The sequence below is a fragment of the Phyllostomus hastatus genome, unplaced genomic scaffold (genome assembly GCF_019186645.2).
Source record: "Phyllostomus hastatus isolate PE091 unplaced genomic scaffold, TTU_PhHast_1.1 phas_contig_58, whole genome shotgun sequence".
Taxonomy (NCBI): domain Eukaryota; kingdom Metazoa; phylum Chordata; class Mammalia; order Chiroptera; family Phyllostomidae; genus Phyllostomus; species Phyllostomus hastatus.
The window spans coordinates 55,262,605-55,284,656 of NW_025333916.1; the positions used below are offsets into that span (position 1 = coordinate 55,262,605).

Sequence of the window (22,052 nt, forward strand, 5' to 3'; positions counted from 1 at the left end):
AACTCTACTCATTTACAATTTATAGACTATGAAATAAATCTTTGTTAAAGAAGAAAGACAAATCATATACTTCATTTCCCTGTCAACATTTCTGAAAGCAGGAAATAGAGTCAAATGAGGAGGCATTAGACAAAGCTAGAAAAAGAAATGGTGAGGAAGGCAGGTGTGGTGGGAAAATGAAGCAAAATGAATACACGTGGTACCTTTCCTCCCACCATCCGCAGGGACCGTGGTGCCCTGTTCTGACCCCCCACCCCCGTGTCTCAGCGCCTCCCTTGACTCCCGAAGAAAACCCAGTCCCAGCCTGCCCTGCCAGGCAGCCACCACCTGAACCCCACCGCACCCGCCTGGCGCTGGCCGGTGAAACCCCGGCTGCCTTCCAGCGCTCAGACACCTGCCAGCCACACATTCTCACGTGCTAAACAGATGCTATCCACCAGAATGACTGTCCTAAAATACTGAAATATTTGTTACTTTTTGAGGAATGGCCTTCTCTGTAGCTCCACAGCCGCCCCTCTCCTGGGACTCCACACAGTGTAGCGACCAGAGGTAGCACCAGGCAGAGCAGTGCACACCCCCCACTCGAGCTGGCTGCTGGAGCCCCGGCCGCGGGCCTGCATTCCCCAGGAGGGAAGGGAGGTTGGAGCAGCCATCTCCAGCCCTAACTAACTCCTTCTAGGAGCCTTCCCAGAAGTCCCACACAACAGTTCTGCTTACATCTTACTGGTCAAATTCAATGTCACCTGACCATACCTAGCAGAATGGGAGGCTGGGAAAAGCAGTTTTCAGCCAGATATGTTGTTTTTCTGAATGACATTTGGGCTCCATTTGGAGAGAAAGGGGAGGGAAGCAGCCATGCCTATCACAAGTCCTCTCTCTATAGGAGCCTCCTCTTGAGCTTGCTAGAGATTCCCGGCTGGGGACCAGGAATGGAACACCCTCACTTCCCAGGGGACAAGATAGGGCCTGGGCAGCAACAGTCCCTGGACCTGTCCCCTCCCCTGTGGCCAGCTTCCTCAGAGACGGAAAGTCCTTCCAGTGTGCCCCACAAAGAGCGTCTTCTCTGGTGGCCCTGAACTGAAACAGGCTGGGAAGCACTGGTCTGGAGCAAACTGTCAATGAAAGCAAAGGCTGTGGTGCATTCTGAATTCTTTGCTTTTAGAGCCACACTGTCCTGGGCTTGTTGAGATATTTCCCATAGGGTAACCCTAAGGAGCAGTTTCTGGAGCTGTGCCTTGTACAGCCAGCTCCTGTGACACCTCCTCAGGGGCATCACCTCCATCCAGGTGCATCTTACTTCTGTTGTGGAAGAACGCAATGACGTCTCAACACGAGCAACAGCAATGCAATGCAACGCAAGCGTTCTGTGGCTACTTCCCCCCCACAGGGACAAGTCCTTTGTTTTTAAAGACAAAGAATAAATGCTAGCTGCTGTTTGTTTCTGTAACGGGGGTTGCTGGCTGCTGTAGATGGACATTTGGGTTCCTGCACTTCCCTTAGCTCTTCCTAGAAACTGCTTTTTTTTATATTAACAAAAATGTAAGCACAGGTTAACGCTGAAGAGGCCTGGCAAGCAGACAGATGTAAAGAAACCCTAATTATTGTCCTCAGTGCATCCACACCTAGTAAAATGAATATTCACTCAAGAAAGTATCACGTGGCTTTGTTCAGACCTTTATTAAAATCAGACAGCAGATGGATGGATGGACAGGTGGACAGACTGACCGATAAGTAACGGAGGGTAAACACGTCAGGTGTATTACTGGTAACATCAATACAGCATGGAAGAGCTATATTAATCCATGCTCAACCCAGGGAAAGATCTTTTAAACAGCACATTTATGTAAAAATATAAGAAGAATTTTGATGAATGATTTAAAAAGCTGTGCCACAACATTTTCTTAAGTACTTAATTGTAGTAAATTGTAATAAATAAATAGGGACGAACTGAGTCTTTGATATCACTGAGACTTTGCCAGCTACTTGGTTTCTGCTCAGCGACTCCCAGTGACAGAACGCCACGGAAGGCGGAGCCCCTGCTGATAAAATAGCCAGAACTTCAGTGTGTGATTTTAAAAATCCCGCTACACCGTGTAGTGCTTCTTAGCATGTAACAGCCATCCACTGCCTGTCAGGCATGCAAGGCACAAGTGCAGAGAAGAGGAAAGCAGGGTGTTTTGCTTATGAGCTCATAGTATAGCTGGCTGCACCAAACCGAAACATAACGCACTGCAATGTAGTGCGATCTGCACCATACCCGTGTGACTCTGGCCTCACCAAACACGAACTAACTATGCTTTCATAAGAGCATTCTCTCTGTATATGAGGATTGATGAGTATTTGGTTCTTACACACAACAATAGCCTGTCCTTGCCTTTTGAAAAAAGTTGTTATATTTTTAAACAAATTGTAAAACTCATTATTTCTTGGCAAGTCTCATTATATCTTGTACTGATATATTACCATGATTATTTTTTAAAGAGGTATGTGGATGAGAATTGACTATGTGATCCTCATAGACATAAAAGTGTGCCTGTTACTTCTAATGATAACTTTGAATGAATTTATAAAAGCTCTTCTAAGCCACCAGCTGTCTCACCGAATTAAGTGTGATTGTTCTGTGTCAGTGAGACCACCGGGCTCTTCCTGACCCTTTAATTTTGGACAGGAGGTAGGACGAGAACCCTGAGATAGGCCTTTTCATCTTGGGTCTCCAGGACTTGGGCGAGAAGCCAGGTCAGACCTGTGCTGGAGTGTGGCGTGGTGAGCAAGTCAACTTTCAGGAAGAGCTGGGCCGCGGCCCCCCGAGGTCCGGTAGTGGTTGGGGGTTCACAGAGCAGCTTGCATGTGCACGGGTGAGAGAGTGATGGTGGATGGACCCGTCTTGAAAGGAATGTGTCCTGACCGGCCTTTGTGGAGGGATGTCTTCCTGACACGGGTTATCACGACGGTGCTACTGTTGACTCTTAAACAGGGGGAACTAGAGGCCTAGAGCCAGCAGGAAGAAGAGGGAGAAAAATGCAGAATGTCTGGGTAGAGAGAAGATCGTGAGAAGTAAAAGTCCAGGGAGGTGATGAGCCTAGTGGGAAGGCTCTGCAGGCTAAGGACCTGGCAGACATAGAGTCTAGAAAAGCAGGGAGGCGACAGCATCCACTGACAAGCTAGGAGCAGCATCACCCTGAAGTTCTAATGTTCTCCCCTTGAATACTCACTTGTATTAACAAATTCGCAGAGCACGCAAGGGAGCCGCCGCCTGAGTTCTTCCCCCTCGGCCACAAGCAGTGGCCTGTGATTGCATTCTTTCTTGAATCTAAAATAAAAACTATTGTCCTTAGTGCCTCCAAGGCTTCTTTAGATGCAGCAGGCCAGACGACTGCCGATTTGTTAAACACTTACTCGGATGATGAATACATTAAAAAAATCCAAAAGCGCCTCGAAGAAGATGCTTTTGCGAGAGAACAAAGGGAGAAAAGACGACGGAGGCTGTTGATGGATCAGTTAATAGCCCATGAGGCACAAGAGGTAAGATACTCAGATGCTGATTCAATAATGGTGTTGGGAATTTTACAAAATGCCCTCTTATATATACACACTATGTATAAACATATTATGTATATACACATTATGTATATACACGTATCTTATGTACATATTATCTGCCACTCTGACTTAAATGCAAATGGGACATCCTCACATCATAATAGCAAGTATACTCCAAAAAAAAACTACATAAAACATTTGCTAAAGAATATAAAACCTGCTGATGGTTGTACAACACTGTGAGTGTCCTTAATGCCATTGAATTTGCACTTAAAAAATGGTTGAAATGGTAAATTTTATGTTTTGTATATTTTACTATAATAAAAAAATACTGATAAAAAAGGAATCTAAAACAATCTGTTGTTAATTTTAGAAGTAAAAGGGAATGTTTTCCCCAGTTTTATTGAGGTATAATTGACAAATAAAAGTTGTATTTATTGAAGGTGTATAATATGATGCATTTATATATATTTATATATATAACTATAAAATGATTGCCATAATCAAACTAATTAGCATGTCTATTATTTCATATAGTTACCTTTTTCTGTGTTTGCTGAGAACACTTAAGATCCAGTTTTACAAGTTAAACTCTTTGAAATTCCATATATAAGTGAGATCATGCAGTATTTGTCTTTCTGTGTCTAGCTTATTTTACTTAGCAAAATGTCCTCCAGGTTCGTCTGTGTTGTCACAAACATCAGGGTTTCCTTCTTTTTTGAGGCTGAATGATATCGCACTGTGTAGCTATACCACACTTTCCCCCTTCATCTGTTGACGGACACTTAGGTTGTTTCCATATCACGGACACTGAATAATGTGGCAGTGAACATGGGGATGCAGATGTCTCCTTGAGATACTGATTTCATTTCCTTTGGATATATACACCCGAAGTGGGATTGTGAGCCCTGTGGTAGTTTTATTTTAAATATTTTGAGGAAGCACAACACTGTTTTCCATATTGGCTTTACCGATTTATATTCTCTCCAGCAGTTTACAAGAGTTTTCTTTTCTCCACATTCTTGCCAACACTAGTTATCTCTTTTTTTTTTCTTGAAAAGAGCCATTCTAACAGGGCTGAGATGATATCTTGCTATGGCTTTGGTTTTCATTTCCTTCATGAATGGTGACGTTGAGCACCTTTTTTAAAATTTCTTTTTAGAAAGGGGAGGAAGAGAGAGAGAAACATCAATGTGTGGTTGCCTGTCATATGCCCCCTACAAGGGACCTGGCCTGCAACCCAGGCATGTGGCCTGACTGGGAATCGAACCTGTGACCCTTTGATTTACAGGCCATCGCTCAATCCACTGAGCTACACCAGCCAGGGCACGTTGAGCACCTTTTCATGTACCTGCTAGCCATTCGTTTGTTTTCTCTTGAGAAATATCTACTCAGGTCCTTTGCCCAGTTTTTAATTGGGTTATTCCGTTTTTCTTTTTGCTGTTGAGTTGCTTGAGTTCCTTGAATATTTTGGATATTAACCAAAATACATAATTTGCAAATGTTTTCTTTCACTCAATAGTTTGCACCCTCTTGATTGTCTCCTTCGCTGAGCAAAAATTTTTGCTCTACTTTGGGGTCATATCCCAAAAAGAAAAATCATTGCCTAGGCCAACATTAAGAAGTTTTTTCCCCTGTATTTTTCTTTTAGTAGTTTTATAAATTCAGGTCCCATTAGCAAGTATAATAAATCTGGGCTATTTTTTAAAAACTACGGTTGTGACTGTGCCTTCTGAATCCCAAACCACGCCACTCAGTTTGGGCTGGCCCAGCTGCGCTGTCCTCTTGCTGGGGTCGGTGGTCTCTCGCAGACGCCTTTGCGCAGCTGGCGGGTTGGCAGGGGCTGGCTGACTTCACCAGGGCCAGCTGGGGAGACCGGCACCTCTCCGTACGGCAGGTCTATTTCCAGACAGACCAGGAAATGTGTTGGCAGTGGCGGGGGTCACAGGAAAGGCAGACGCCAAGGTTTTTGTTATACACACACACACACACACACACACACACACAACTGTCCCATTGATCAGTTTAAGTCAGTGGTCACCGCAAACCCCATATGTAAGGAATGGAGAAATAGATTTTACGTTTTGATGGGACTATCTGCAGGGTAACATTGCAAAGCAATGCGTGGAGAAAACTGAAGAACTGGGGGCCATTGTTACAGTCAGGCTCACTGGCGCCATTGGGTGGCAAAAGGAAACAAATGGTTAACATTAAAGCTGCTGGAACTCTGTAACTGGAGGAGACCTATCTTTCAAAGTGGTTCACGATTTTATTTTTTCATCGGATACATTTACTCAACAGAAAAAAAAATTTCGTATTTACTTTCCATTGAACTTGCACTTAACCTACATGTTTATATAATTCCCAGGTTCGAGTTTTGACATTTAGCACAGAGTGTGTTGTCATTTGTATCTCGATTCTGAAAACACACACAGCGCTCCTCCCACAGGCTCATAGTCACTGGGGGTGTCAGATTTTCTTCTTACACCATTGGACCTTTGAGTGTTAAATGGACAGCTCCAATTCTTGGGTATTCTCCTAAATTCTCCCCCTTGAGAACTTTAATTACCTCCTCCCTCCACAGGATGTCTCTGTTTAGACGACTGAGAGAGGTTCAAGGGGCTCTGGCGCTCACCTCCCTCCCGAACCCCTCATTCGCCCCGAGTGAAAGAGGCCCTTGCCCAGGGACACACAGCCAGTCAAGGGGAGCCCTGCGGCTGCACAGGCCAGGGCCCTGGGGTCCCAGGTCAACGCATTTCCCCCTGTTCACTTGCTGCTTGCCCTTGAACTCTCTTACAGGGAGCCGGGAGAAGGCAACTCCTTTCCCTTTCAGACCACAGCCATTAAACTTGTCACACAGAAGCAGAAGGTGACTTCTCCTTTGCCTCTCCTCCCGTCTGCCCATTCTGTCAGATTTCTGCTTTTCCTCACACCGGTATTGAAATGACCCCGCTGGGAACTGATGGGACCTGCCCCCTGCAGCCAGACCGCGTCTGCGTGTGCTTTTACACCAGCGTGTGCGCTGAGAGGACTTGAGGCACAATTCCACATTTCCCTAAACATACTCAAAATGAGAATTTTGTCCCTGGTTTATAAAACCCTGGAAACAATCGCCTGATTTACTTTTTGATAATTCACTTTCATCAAATTTTAAAGGAGGTAATAATCCATTTAAAATAACTGAAGGTTGCAAAACCCTAATGCCTCTCCTGGATGTCAAAAGGATACAGCCTTTGTTGGAAATTTTTTATTTTTTCGACTCGATTTTGGCCACGTTCCAATTTGAGTCAAACGTTAGGAACTGATGCAGACGACGTCTGTGCCTTTTACACACCACTCACGGGTGGGCGTCTCAGCCCACCGGGCAACCGGGCAGGCCCGCACAGTAACCGTCTGCCCCGCTGGTGTTTGCAGGAGGCGTACCGGGAGGAGCAGCTGATCAACCGGCTCATGCGGCAGTCCCAGCAGGAGCGCAGGATCGCCGTGCAGCTCATGCACGTGCGGCACGAGAAGGAAGTTTTATGGCAGAACAGAATTTTCCGAGAAAAGCAGTATGAGGAAAGACGACTGAAAGAGTTCCAGGATGCTCTTGATCGAGAAGCGGTAAACGTACCTTCCTTAAAAACCTTTCTGAGGTTACTTCTGACTCTTTCTGCCAAGTCAAGGCAAGCAAAGTTGTAGGTGTATGTCGCCAGTCACTGAACGGGAGTTCTTTTTCCTGTGGGCTCTAGAGTCTGTCCCCACCCTCGTGTTTGAGTGACTGCGCGGACAGCCCCGTAGCACCTACCATAAGCGGCGTTCTTTCCCGTGAATGCTGGTGCTGCAGCTGTGAAACGCGCACCGCCAGTCCTGACGTCTGCGTGAGCGCTGATCTCAGGTGTCTTCTTCGGGAGCTGAATTATCTGGATAATTGTTTCATTCCTCTCCTTTAGACGAGAGTCAAGTTGAATGGATGGAGCACCCCTTGCTTACTTTGGAAATGATGCATTTAGCTAAATCTAAGTGTCGAGTCAAAGGATCTACCCATTGCTTCCCAAGCCCAGTGACCCAGGTGCAGGGTAGCAAGGCGTTTATAGCAGGACGGGCCTCGCCGTGAGGAGAAGCGGTGCCCGTCTTTAACTGGGCTCGAACCTGCTGCAGAGGGCGGGGACGCCAGGCCTGCCTCAGCCTCAGAGACGGGGCCTGGGAGGTGCCGAGGCACAGGGGAAAAGTCCAGGCCTCCCCCTCATGGGGTTACCTTCTTCTGAAGCTGAGGGCCCTGCCTCTCTGGCACCCCGCCCTTTGAGATGGCAGATTCCACAGTCTGCACATGTCACCTCCCCATCACCAGTGGCTGGTGCAAGGATAGGACGTTGAATTTGTCAAGGGAACACTGTCACTTTACTTCTCATTATCATTCACTAAGTAAACAAAATGTATTTTAGTCCCTACAGCATTTATCTGTCTACCACTTCACTTTTGTGAAGGACATTTTTTTAAATGATTTAATTGTTATTATCCTTGTAGGTTTGTTGTTATTCACAGTGGGAGAATCCTAGGAGTACCTTTACATTTATTAAACACTTTAAAGATTGTTAATGATGTTCGCAAAATGTTACTATTATTTCATGATATCAATATAAATAGAACTGACCTCCGATCACGTGGCCCCTCCTGTCCAGCCCTGCTGTGGGGAACACGCTCCTCATTCTCCTCTAGTTTGTTTGGCCGCTCACCTCCCGGACTTCCGTTATGGGCGTGTCCCCCGGAATAGCAAAACATTTACTGTCGGAGTCTTTGAAGCTCAGTCCTGCGCCGCCGCTTTCTCTCCTCCGGGGTCTGCTCAGACGATCTCTCTCACAACCGTGGGGGTGCAGCTCCTGCACCAGACATCCGACTCACGCGCATCTGCGTCCCTGCCCTCTGGTGTGCGCGTCTGTATGACATCTCAGACGCACCTCAAATTCAGCATGTTAGAGCCACATTTGTGACCCCTATCGCTAAACTGGACCCTTTCGAGTTCCCGTATCTCAACAAATGGCATTGCCATTTATTCTCGTGCGCAAGTCTAAAACCTCAGGGCCCACTTCGGGCCTGTTTAATCCTGACGCCTGCATCCCCAGCCTCACTGAGTCCTATAGATTGCATGTACTAAGTATTTATCTCTTCAGTCGGTCCATTTCTCTCCATGTCTGTCCCTGCCCCCAACCTACTCCTGCTGCAATGTTCTCCTTCGTCTATTTTTAGTGGCTATGATATGAATCGGCTACCACAGTTGGGGTGGGTAAGAACATTACGTTGTTTATGCCTGTTAACCAACCTCAGCTGAACTCCAGCAGCTCACGTGTGCCCGCAGAAATGTGCAGTGGCCAGGTCACAGGGCCACGTCATCGGGGAGACACGCCGGTCACCGGGCACAAGCCCAGTCTGTTGCCATCGAGTCTTCATCTGCCCCAGCCGTCACAGTGTCACCCGGGGAAGCACGTGCCTTTGGGGTGGCTGTTCCCCTGTGAGGCTTCGCGGCTCCCCAGGAGCTAGCTGCCGGGGAGTGGGGTCCACACCTCTTCCCCTTTCTCCTTGTTTCCTCAAAGCTTTCCCGCTAGCCTGTCCCTTTGAGTAACCTGGATTCATCTGCCTTTGGATTTAGACTTTTCAGGCGAGGAGGAGCCTCCAACAGTTTCACCTTCTCATCCTGCAGAAATTCTCTGATGCAGGAGTTAAAAGGAGCTCTGATTATTTGTTAGAGATAAAGAAAGGGGAAGATCAGAGAGAACTTCCTCAGGGGGCCTGCCCTGCCTCACCCCTCCAAACCCTTCTCCGCTCTGCGGCCAGCGGGACCTGCGGATTCTCAGGTCGGACCACTGCCCCCACACTGCAGAAGGCCTGTCCCTGGATTCCTTCCCGCTGGACCCCTGCCCCTGACCTGGCCATTCCATCCCCTGGACTCAGACCACACTGGTCTGCTCTCAGGTCCTTGAATAAGCTGCTCCTTCTGCCTTTCCCCGGTCAATACTCATGCCCCTGAGCTCCCGGTTATACAAGGCCCTGCTGTACACCCTCCCGCCCCTCACTCTCCCCCTACATTTGTGTGACCTTGACTGTGTCTCCCACTGGATGAAAGCCCCGTGAGGACAGGGACCGCTGGCTTCTGCTTAATAGTGTTTCCCCAGGGCTAGGCAGATGCCTGGCACGTTGAGGGAGAGAGAGAACTGGCATGTTTCACCATGATTTAGGAGTTTTGTCTGTTTGTTTTGGATTACAACTGGTGATCTGTTTGAGACAGTTGGGCACTTCTTAAGACAGTTTCTGAATGCAAATTCCTATGCCTACATTTGTTTTAACAATGATTAAACACATTAATAATTAACATTTTTTGAGCACTGGAGTCAAGTATTGAGCTGTGTTCGTTACATGCATATGTAGCACTCACAGTGGCCATTTCAACTGGGCGCTCTTTTATCTCCATCTTCCACACAAGGAAAACGAAGCTTAGAGAGCTCCAAGTCGCATGGCCACCACCTAGAAGGCGGTGCGGTGGGAGCCAGCAGGCCTGGCAGGTTCCCCAGCCCGACTCCGGACCCTGAGGTCACTGCTCCCCCGCAGCCTTCCTTTTCCCTCTCCTTCTTCCTTATTTTTGGCTGCAACCCACTTTGCTGCGATGGGACAGAAAATTATGGTGGGTTTTGCCCAGGGTTGGGGTGGTGGTGGGGTGGATAGAGGTGGAAGACTGGACAGCTAGAGAGAAGGAAGAAAGACCTGAGAGAGGAGGGAGGGAGGGAGGGGAATGACGGGAGCAGTGGGGGGGGGGGGGAGCTGCTCCATTCCTGCTGGGGACATCACACGGCTCCCGTCAAGGTTTTGCTTCTATCATACCCTAAGTGTTTCCGTGTCCTTGACCGGCACTCTGTAGTCAACCCAGCTCCTGACCCATTTTCACTGTCACTTTCTCCATAAATTCTCTTCTAACTACGTCTACTCTATCAGGCTCAACTTTCCTGAGCTCTTCACACGTCCTGGAGCACGCCATAAAGCTTTGTACTTACATCAGGTGCTTTCTTGTGAAACCGGGCCTGCGAAACAAACACAACGACGACAAACTCCGGGGTAATTCCTCAGCCTGCCAAGCATCCAGGATGGACCCCAGAGGCCCCCCAGCCCCACCCCTTTCCCACCAACAATGAAACAAACAAACAAAACTGCAAAAACAAAACTACAATGACAAAACTAATGAGGCTTCCGTTTGGTGCAATGGACGATATCAGATTATTGTCATGCATTTAGTCATTTGTGAACAGGGTGACGATAAGGAGTATTTGCCGTGACAAGATGGTTTGCTGGGTTTTTCCGCTTATGGCAAGTCCTGTTAATATCCCTGCTTTGCACTGAGGAGATGGAGGCACAGGGAGGCTCTGGTCCGTGCAGGCTCTCACAGCTCGTGCGTGACTTCTGTACACAACGAAGGTGGGGGTGGTGGGGCTCGGGTCCTGTCACAGCTCCATCAAGGCCCAGGTTCACCTCCACTTCACCCTCACTGCGTTCAGTTCCAGGACGCTAGTCTTGTTTCTGGAGCATGTCAGTCAGTACAGGATAGGATTTCTCAAAGAGCAGGTACAGATAGATGTGCGCAAAGCGGCATTTGGTCACACTGAGCTTGACCTTCATGCCTCTGTGAAGAAAGGGTTTTCCAAACAAAATAATGGTGCAAACCAAGCAGAGGGCAATGTCAACTGCTTAAGTATTTTATTACTTTCTGCAGAAACAGATGTCTCTATGCATGGATTTTTTAAATTTATTAAGGCTGTAACAGCAGAAAGTTTTCTTGTCGACTGAGAACATTTAACATCTGTTGGCAAGTGGTCGATATTTTCAGGTCAGTACAATTAGGGGATTTCCAAAATATTTTCTAAGGATCAATCAGTGTTCTAGAACTCTCCCAGTGAAGAGCGTGGGGCAGAGCAGGTGTGTCAGACTGCTGATCGCTGGATGCGTGCAAAGAGGCCAGATGTGCTTGGGGTCTGGCGCAGACTTGTCTGTTTCTCTGTGATCCCCAACTCTGTTTATAACCTGTGAAATCAGAGCCCTGGCTGGCGTAGGTCAGTGCATTGAGTGCGGGCTGCTAACCAAAGCATCGCAAGTTCGATTCCCAGTCAGGGCATATGCCTGGGTTGCAGGCCACGGCCCCCAGCAACCGCACATGGATGTTTCTCTCTCTCTTTCTCTCTCCTTTCCCTCTCTAAAAATAAATAAATAAAATCTTAAAAAAATCTTTATAAAAAAAGACTAAGAGTTTTAAAAAAACCTGTGAAATCAAGACTTCTTTTAAAACACTTAAGATTCACTTTATTATTAATCCACACTGGGCCTTCCCTGTTAGACTGTTTTTCTCTATACAGTGTTTTCCTGATAAGCTTTCAGGAGAATATTTCCAATATTGTCTTTCCTATCATGCTCACTACTTAATGTGTTAGGGAAAATAGGCTCTGTCACAGATTTATTTATTTTTCCTGGTGTGAAATGAAAGGTGGTTTGTGCTATTTAGAGGGTTTTTTTGTTATTAAGGTGAAGATATTTTTTGTTTGAATTATCATGGTAATTTAAAAATGTTTTTGAGGCCCTGGCTGGCATAGCTCAGTGGATTGAGCATGGGCTTCGAACCAAAGTATCGCAGGTTCGATTCCCAGTCAGGGCACATGCCTGGGTTGCAGGCTATGACCCCCAGCAACCGCACATTGATGTTTCTCTCTCTCTCTCTTTCTACCTCCCTTTCCTCTCTAAAAATAAATAAATTAAATCTTAAAAAATAAAATAAAATAATTTTTTAAAAAGCTTGTTTAAAAAAAATAAAAATAAAAGTGTCTTTGCCATCTTAGGCTTTAGCAAAGCAAGCCAAGATTGACTTTGAAGAGCAAGCCGCCAGACAGAGGGAAATCCACGAACAGATTGCTGTGGAGAGGGCTGAAGCTCGGTACCAAAAGCATTACATAATATGTGCCTCGATTTTGGATCAGATACTTGATTTGTCCACAAAAGTGGCGGACTATCGAATATTGACAGATAAGTAAGTATTGCTTTTTACCTTTAACACAGCAGACTCCACAGAGAAGGAGAAAGGATAAGACTGTGAAGTAGGCATCAGGTTGTTAAAAGACAGTATCATGCTTCATTGAAAAGAAGAACTGAGAATGGGGTCCCGAGTACCCTGACACTGACTTAATTCAGCCACTCACCAGCTTTATTGAACACAAATTTAGATCTTTTACACTCAAATTTTGTGTCTAAATTCTCTATAATTTACTAAGACAACTATGATAACTTATTTGAAACACTTGGAACTTTCTAGAAAACTGGAATTGTTTAAAGAATGTTTTCCTAATAATTAATGCTATTTAAAAGGAAATAGTCAACAAAACAAAAAATATTAAGAACATGCCAAAATAGTGCATATCAGTAAATTAATGGATCAAAAAACTGTGGTACATTCACGCAATGGAATACTATGCAGCAGAAAGAAAGAAGGAGCTCCTACCCTTTGCAACAGCATGGATGGAACTGGAGAGCATTATGCTAAGAGAAATAAGCCAGGCAGTGAGGGACACCATATGATCTCACCTTTAAGAGGAACCTAATCAACAAAACAAACAAGCAAGCAAAATATAACCAGAGGCATTGAAATTAGGAGCAATCTGACAGTAACCAGAGGGGAGGTGAGAGGGCATAATGGCGGAGAAGGGGGGAAGGGTTTTCAGGAACAACCATGGGGGGCACATGGACAAAACCAAGGGGGAGTGGAAGCAGGGGAGGGAGGTGGGGATGGCTGGGGTGAGAGAGTGGTAACAAAAGAAAAAAAAGAACATAGGAAAATTTAAATTAAAGTAGAAAGTTAAGAGCAGGGAATAAACTGAAACACAGTTAAACAGGCAGCAGTAGATTTGCCAGTTACTGCAACAGAGTTACAAATCTTATCTGAGTTTTCTGGGGGCCAAAGCAGAAAGGGAAACACATAGGTATTGTTTCTATTTCAAATAAGTGACTTGGAAACCAAGTTACAGAGCACACCGTATTAGTAAGTGCAGAACGTCCCACGTGTTACTTTGATTTTAATATTTCAGAGAGGCATACACTGGACTACCTCTTACTACTCTATAAATCCAGCTTCATGGAAATCAATACAGAGAACATATTGTCTCTCTAAAACCACTTTATTTTAATTAAATTTTTTAAAAAGTTTTAGAAGTATTGATATCAGAGAACGTTCAAGGAGGCTTTACTTGGAAAATGTAAATGTCTTTTCATTGCAACTGCATACGATAGCTACGCACATACAAGGGTGGGCAAAGCAGGTTTACAGTTGTCCGTAAAACACAGAATTTGTTCTTGTATTTATTAACCATTGTATTAGTTTTTTGTATCACGACTGTAAGTCTACTTTTGTCCACCCCTATATGTTAAGATTGTATCAGTTTTCATTACTAACAGTCAAGATAAACTCATTTTACTTTCTCTGGGTCCCACACTAAGCAAGACATTATCAGTATGTATGTATTTAAAGCACCAGGTATATTTTGGTATGAGGCTATTTACATGAACTTTTGTTAAGACTGCTCCTTAACAAAGTTATTAATATTCAGATAATAGGCAGTTGATTCAGCAACTGCAGGATCAAGTTTGGGCAACATAGAAGTAAACAACTATGTTCTTCACCACAGATGCCAATCACTGTCCCTTTCAAAACTCCAACGTTGTTTCTGTGCCAGAGCTTATTACTGTCTAGATTTTCCATATCTCCATAAACTTATCTTTAGCAACTAGTAATATTTTAGTAATGGAAAACACAATGGGATTATATTCTAAATTGTACTTTTAATTTGAATAATGCTTTTGATTGTGGTAAAACATAAAAGTTATCATTTTGACACTGTGAAGTGTGCCGTTCAGTGGCGCTAAGTGATTCGCACCCTCGCCAACCCCCAGCGCCAGAGCTTTGCGCCCTCCACACCGCAACTCCGCAGCAGTCACGCTCTGACTCCCGGCTCCCTCCTTCCCCAGCCCTGGGACCGCCATTCTTTCTGTGGCTACGAAACAGACTGTTTGAGGTACCTGATGTAAGTGGAAACATGGAACATTTGTCCTTCTGAGTCTGGCTTATTTCAGTTAGCATAATGTCTTCCAGGTTCGGCCATGGTGTCGCATGTCTCAGAATGAAATCAGACTTGTTAAGTTGCAATGTCAAGCTCTAGTCCAACTATTTTTAGAGAACTGTGTCTGAATCATGCCGATCTCTTTCTTTCCTTTGCACACTTCGTTTTTCCTGGAACTGTTTTCCCATTACTCTGTCTGACCACCTCCTCCACGCCATTCATCAGAGTTAAATGGAAATAATTACCGCAAATAATTGTAAGGGTTACCCAATGTTCAGTGATAATGAGACAATGATAATGATAATGATACTTATTTAATGATAATCCATACATTAGATTTAGATTTTCGTGTTACAAATTATATGAAAATATGTCAACCAACTGGTATCTTAAAGGAGCTTTGGAAAGTATTCCTTGATAGTTTTGCAGAGGAAAACACTATTACTGGAGCATTTAAACGTCTTCCTAATGATGCGAAGCCATTTAATAAGACAACAGAGAATCTAAAATCGAAGTGTTGTGGTAGTGATAATTGTTTTTTAATATATTGTTCTGTGAGTTCACAGTCAATTAGAAAGCTTGAAGAACCAGTGGCTTTAAGAAACATTCATTGGTTCAAACCTACCAAGTCCCAGACATTTTGTTAGCCATTAAGAATATAATAGTAAGTTGGATTCCTGGTCTCAAACAGCAGACCTTGGGAATGAATATGATAACAGACTAAGGTTTAAGGTGTATATTGGACTAACCATTGATTCATCTCTTCCTTTTTTTTTTTTTTTTGCTGCAGCCTGATTCCATATAAGCTGATGCATGATTGGAAGGAACTGTTTTTTCATGGAAAGCCCATTTATGAGCAAGCCTGTATTAAGGATCTACCAGCTAAGCCCTCTGCAGAACAACTTGTAGAACTAGAGAAAAGGGACTTGCTAGATAATAGTGATTATGGAGAATATAAGGTACAAACTAAGGGGAAATAATTAGGGGGAATGCAATATAATAAATGGTGTTTCCTTAACATTATTTTGTGTTACTATTTTATTCCTATTAATAAAAATGGGCATTTTATGTTTGCATTTTTCCCTTGGTTTAATTTGTATTATAGTACTAATTTTAAATGCCTAACTATTTATAATCTATTGTCTTTCATTCCCAGTAGTATTAAGATTGTTCCGGTTAAAATATATATATATAATACATTGCCTAGGCAGATAGATTTGGAATTTTATAAACAAATTTTATCCATCAGTATTTTTCTTTCTATGAGCTGTCTACCTTTGCTTCAAAAATGCTTGTTAAAAGTCTTTAAAATTTTATCTAAATACTATATTCTTGGAGGCAAATGAAAGAGAAAGTCTGAGCTTTGTGAGTAGCATTGATTCAAACATAGTTTTATTCAAAGACTTTTTAAAAATGTATTGCATGTCAGTTGGGCTGTGAGCTGCTGAAAGGCCTTTGGGGTCGACCGACCAATGGCCATCACTGTCATATGCTGGCCATGAGACTGTAGGTGGCCAGGCTCTTAAGTGCTGAAACTCCCTTCCCCAGTGTATGAATTGGCAATAATGATATGCCTACTTTATTCTGTGGTGGTGAAACTTAAGGTAATATGGATTGAACACTTAGCCAATTGCACTGCATGTTAGACGCAAATAACACCTATCAACTTCTCTCCGCACCACCCTACTCTCCCCACCCCGCTTCATCTCGCCTTTAGGAGGGAGAACGTGAAATTAGTAGGTGTGGGATGGAAGATGTGGGTAGAGTCCACCCATTGAAGAATGGGCAGATTGGGTAGATTCATTCTTCAGTGCAAGGAAGAGTGAGGCTTTTTATTGCTAGAAATATTGAGTGGGTTCCTGCAGGGCAGCAGTGCAACATGAGAAGAGCGATCCGACCCAGTCATTTGTTGCATACTCAGTGAGCACTCAGTAAATATGGGTCAATAAAGTAAATGAGTGACAACGAACAGGGCAAGGTGAAAAACAGCACCATATGTAAATTTTGAAACAGGATAAACTGATGAAAAAAGACAAGGAAAGGAAACAAGATTATGAGAAACCAAATATACACCATATTTTAATTGGATGAATGTATATCTGTATTACTAAAAGAAGTATTATCGAGCTATGGTTTATTAAGAGTTGAGTAGAATCTTATGGGATATGTGTGCATATTTACTTAGTTTGGCTGTAGAATGTACTAGAGGCAGTGCGTCAGCCCGAAGTATAATCCTACAGCATAAAATGCTTTCATAATATCAGGCTATGGAAAGGTATTTCCTCCTGTTGCAAACTGTCATTTCATCTGACAGGGTTTGCTGATTCATGGAATATTGATTTCTAACTTATTTCTTAAACAAGCTCAATTTACTTTATTCTTGTTCTCATAAATCAGGAGACCTGGTAAGTCTGCAGTTTAGCAAAGATTTGTCTTTTTAGCTTTTTTTCTTGTTTGGGAAATTGTTACCACAGGAACAGGCTTGTCTTACCCACATCCTGAAGCAGCCGGTATGTTTCTTCTGCAGGAAATCGTAAACTTTTGTTAGGAGTGTGTGAGCGGCGGGCAGCGCAGTTTATCTTGTTCATAGCCTTTCCTGTTTTTCTGGAAATGCACATTACTTTAGGATCTCTGATTTGTGTTTATATGCTCCAGTCCTTTTGCCTGCATGATGGAAAATGTACCGTATGCAGGCGTTAGGATAGACATACTGCAAACTGTCCTACTAACCATTCCCTATTGTTAGTTAGGGCTTCTTGGTCTCTTCAGAATCTTGTTAGATGTTCCTGCATACAAGTAAAAATTAAATGTTTTAACTTATAAAATATATTATTTGGCTGAAATAGCCTTTCACTAAGACACAGAGGGACGGTACGTCCTGCTTTAGCTGAAGGAAACAGTTGTCTGTATTTATCACTGCTAGATTTGCTCAGGCTTTTTAATCCTCGAGTCAATGCCAAATTTAGAAATTACTGTTCAACGGGTTTACATTCTTAGCATACCTTAGCGATGCCCATAAATACCACCCTTAAAGATCGAATACCTCTTGGTTCTGAGCCCACGCCTTTAAAGCTCTGATAGAGTAAACTATCATGCTGAAATATTTTAACTGTTACACCCAGAAATTTTGCTCATGGACACATCATAGGTAGCTGCAAAAATTGGTCTCTTGTTTCTTAACATTATTTCCTAACTCATCACACTCTGTAGAATGGCTGCATGAGAGAGCTCCAGTCCAGGAATGGCCATTCCTTTGTCCCTTCCAGGAAGGAGGCTGGAACAGCATCACGGAACAGGCGGGTCCCCTGGGGTCCTGAGGAACCTGCGGAAGGATAGCAATGAGTTACTTAATCCAGTAGGGAAGAGCCCTGAAAACGTAGGGGATCCTGGGCAGCGGGCTCAGCCAGGAGCCCCGCTTCTCGGCCCACTGGCAGCACAGCCCTCTCATAGCAGCCAGGGGTCCTCCTCCTGGTAGACCCCCAGGTCCCCCAAAGGCAAGTCCGTCTCAGGAAGTCTCAGCCACAACACACTGGGCCACTTGCAGAGCCCTACTGCGTATGCCCACAAACGAGTTTTCGTTGGAATCCCCAAGATTTGGAAGAAGGGTGTTCTGTGTAGGGCACATCAGCCATGTTGTTTTCGGTGGGCCAAGGCCTTTCATTGTTATTTTTGTTTTTAATGAAAAACTGCTGTTTAAGTTTATGATCACGCGAGCTTGCTGCATTCGTTGGGTTAGCCCTGGAGTGTGTGTTAGAATGTGCAATTCTATCAGTAGCGCTGTAGGTTTTTGATGTCCCACTAACTGGACTTTAAGGTGCATTTGTGTATTTTGTGGTTCAGCTTTCGTGCTCCTGTCATTATAGCGGTGTATGCACAGCCACCCCCAGACTTGTTTACGCAATGACATGTTGTCAGGTCCTTTTCCACTAGAGAATAGGGGTGCAGGACTGAACAGACCGTGAGGCTGTTTTCCTGTAGACATCTCATCCGATTCATTTGACTCAGAGCCCCCAGACACCATCTTGCTCCTATTCTCAACTCCAGCCTTTGTTGTTGACCCAGTGGCTTCAGACTCAACTTCTTTTTAAAAAATTGTTTATTGTCATTCAATTACAGTTATCCCCATTTTCCCCCATTACTTTCCCCTGCCCTGCCCACCCCCCAGCTTCCACATTCAATCCCCTCCCCCCGATGTCTTTGTCCGCTGGTCCTTTATACATGCCCCTTGGCTTGACCCTTGCCCTTCTTTCCCCCGTTGTCCGCCTCACCCCTCCCCTCTGGTCACTGTCAGCTTCTGAGAGTGGCCACTCCAGCTTAGCTCTCGCCTTGCTCCCTGGCATCCCAGTGAATGACCCAGTCTTCATAGGTTATTATTGAGTCAAGATTTTTATAGGCAGAATATCAGTGTGAAGCCTGTGTCACTCAAGTGACATCACTAGAAAACAAACACGAGCACAGTGAGAGATTTCAATAGTAGGTGTTAAGAAAATGTGAATGGACTATTTTTTAAAAATTTTTTATTTAAAAGTATTTATTGCCTTAGTCATCTCAGGCTGCCATAAGAAAATATTGTAGACAGGGTGGCTATAGGTGGGAATTTATTTCTCACACTTCTGGGAGGTCCAAGACTGGGATGCCAGCAGATTCATTTTCCTGGTGAGGAGGACTCCCCTGTAGACTTGCATACGGCCACTTCTCACTCTGTGCTCACACAGAGCAGCCAGGGAGAACTCTGATCTCTCGCCTTCTGAAAAGGCCTGCACTTCTATCATGGGGACCTCCATGCTGAAAACCTTATGACCTAATTACCTTGCGAAGGCCCCACCTCCAAGTGCCATCACAGGGGGCTTTAGGGCCCCAACATGCGAATTGTGAAGGGACACAGTTCCGTCTCTAACATACGTGTTTCCTCGGGACACTTACAAAGTGCCTGATGGGCGTGCTAGCTTACTAGGCAAGTGTAAGAGCCCTTACATCCAAATGAAATGTCTGTTTCATTGTCTGTTTTGTTCCCTCTTGAGAAATAAGTCTTAGCTCAAAATGCCTTATTTTTGGACTATGGAGATGTGTTTATATCTTCCATTTTGAGATATGCAGGAGTAAGCAGTCGCTTACATGACGGGGGTTGAGATGAGCTGTCAGATCTTGGACTTTAAAAAGTCTGTTTGCCGTTGAACCTGAGGCCACACATTCTCACCCTTGTGCACCGAGACCCCAGAGGCACCAAGGTAGGTGACGAGAATCGTGATCAGCCTTTAAAACAGGAGCTGGGAAGGAAGTTCGGTACTGACAGGAATTTTCCCACTGTGGTTCTAGTTTAGTGTTTATATGCTGCACCTAATGGCTGGGATTTCTCCCACTTGCTTAGAGCTTTGCCTCCAGCTCCCTGGATTCCTCCTGTAATGGTGATGCGGGCTGGCTGGCTCTTCCAGGGCAGGCCTCACAGTGTGGTAGGCTGTGTCTCGGAGGGTTACCATTATGCCCCAGAATACTGATTCATGGTGATCAAACATCGTGATACCAATGTACAGAGCAGAATATTAACACATTGCTTTTCAAAGGGACCTATGGTTGCTCTAGGCCTGTGGTTGCCAAGATACAAGGCTATCTCCCACCTGTCACTGGCCGAGGATTTCCGAGGGCTGGAGTTTGGCGAGGCCTTGTGTCTATGGAACAGAGGGACTAGAATGGGGATCTTGGGTTATGGGACCCAAGAAATCTCAAGGAACTTGCACGGATCCAAGACAGTCTTTGCACCTTGGTGTGGGGCAGATGTGTTGGACTGAGAACAACCAACTCTGCCACCTGGAAGACCCTCCCACCCCACTGCTCTGGTCCAGTTCCCAGGGCCTGTCAGCGACACACTTCAGTACACAGGACCTGGAGTCATCTTTGATGCATTGGTCAGTGCTGCCTATAAGCTTTTTGGGGGTGGTTTGTACCTCTTTAGGATACTGACTTTAGCAGTGAAACCAAGAAAATAGAGTAGCAGTTGCTACTATGAAAGAGGATACTCTGTGCGGAAATATTTTGTGTGAATTTTGCAATGACAAGACAGGGAGACCAACTCATCGTGTCTCCATAGTTAGTGACATCCAAGAAATTCCAACCAAGCCTGTCTCTCTGAGTGTTCCTGGCTAAGCAAGGGCAGCAGATAGGTGGCTTCAAATGTAGAAGTTTCTGGAAAGCTTTTTTGAGCAACAATACCATAGAAATCGGTATAGAAGTGATCTTGAGGGAGACTGCCACCCCCCTGATGAATGGAGCAGAGTTTGAAAAACTGAGGAATGAAGTTTCCTGTTTTTATAAGAAAGGCTGCCACCTCCAGAACTGCTTGGTGACCCTTTCACAGGGAGAGATCTAATATCATGTCCAGTGGGGTGCTGCCCTCAGGCATTTGGGGGTCAGGAGAAATGCAGTAGCCTGAGAGAGTTCATTTGTTTTAGATGCAGGCAACTGCACTGTAAGAAGCATTGGACTAGATGCGCAGCTGCTGTTATGCTCAAAATGTCACGTTCCGTGCCCTGGCAGGGCCACAGTGGCTTCCAGGGCTGAGAATGGGGCCAGGTATAGGAACCTGCCATTTTGGGGTGAATAAGCCCTCCTCTGCTGACCTCCTTAGTGAGCTACTTCGAGTATGTCTGGAATCACAGCGCTGAGCAGAAGCCCCTGCCCATGGTTTGCGTCTGATTTGTCCCTGAATTTCAGCAGCACAGAAAAGTGTAAGTGTTCAAGTCAGAGCATCTCTCCAAGTGGCTTAGTTTCACTTGCTCCTGGTAATCAAACCTGCAAGATAAAGTTTCAGCCCAGTTATTCTGTCTTCCCAGTATATAAGCAATCCGCAGCTCAAGGTTTTGGGAAAAGAGTCCTGCCACTTCTCCCAAGTGCTGAGCTTTCCAAACGTAGGGACTTGTTACAGGCCAGGGTCCCTGGGTTGCACGGCGAGGCGCCAGGTGCTCTCAGATGCAGGCCTCCAGACTCGGTCAGTGATCTTCATCACATGCTGGGTCTGGTCATGGCCCATTTGAATTTCCCCCCAAAATACACACAAGGTAGGTGAAGTCTATCATCTGGGTCTTCCTTCAGGACGGGCTAGAATGTAAGCATGTCTGTTTCCATAAGGTTAGATCAGGGCAGGCTGCGGAAGGGCACTCCCGGGGCAGCAGGGCTCAGATTCCGAGTGAAAGCCGTTATCAGGGTTAGGACCAGGTCTTCAGATTTCCTAATGAGCCAGAAGTAAGCTGGGAATCAACTGATACACAGGCATTGGCTACTCACAGTTCTGCTTCAAGCCAGAACCGTCTCCAGCTCAGCATCCCCAGTGCAGTAGAGTAACCTCTGCTTTTCCTTGTTACTACGGTCATTGTTTGTACTTCCTGGCAGTGACAGGTGGCC

The 22,052-nt window shown here is 45.0% G+C and overlaps 1 protein-coding gene across 1 annotated transcript in view; it reads left to right on the forward strand.

Annotated features, from left to right (window-relative positions):
* SPEF2 (sperm flagellar 2) overlaps nucleotides 1–22,052 on the forward strand; it is a 138,573-nt gene that overhangs the window by 19,161 nt on the left and 97,360 nt on the right. Inside the window, exons 6-9 of the mRNA XM_045847804.1 lie at nucleotides 3,336–3,522; nucleotides 6,955–7,143; nucleotides 12,390–12,577; nucleotides 15,448–15,616. Coding sequence (XP_045703760.1) covers nucleotides 3,336–3,522; nucleotides 6,955–7,143; nucleotides 12,390–12,577; nucleotides 15,448–15,616 — 733 coding nt within the window. The remainder of the gene's footprint in view (nucleotides 1–3,335; nucleotides 3,523–6,954; nucleotides 7,144–12,389; nucleotides 12,578–15,447; nucleotides 15,617–22,052) is intronic.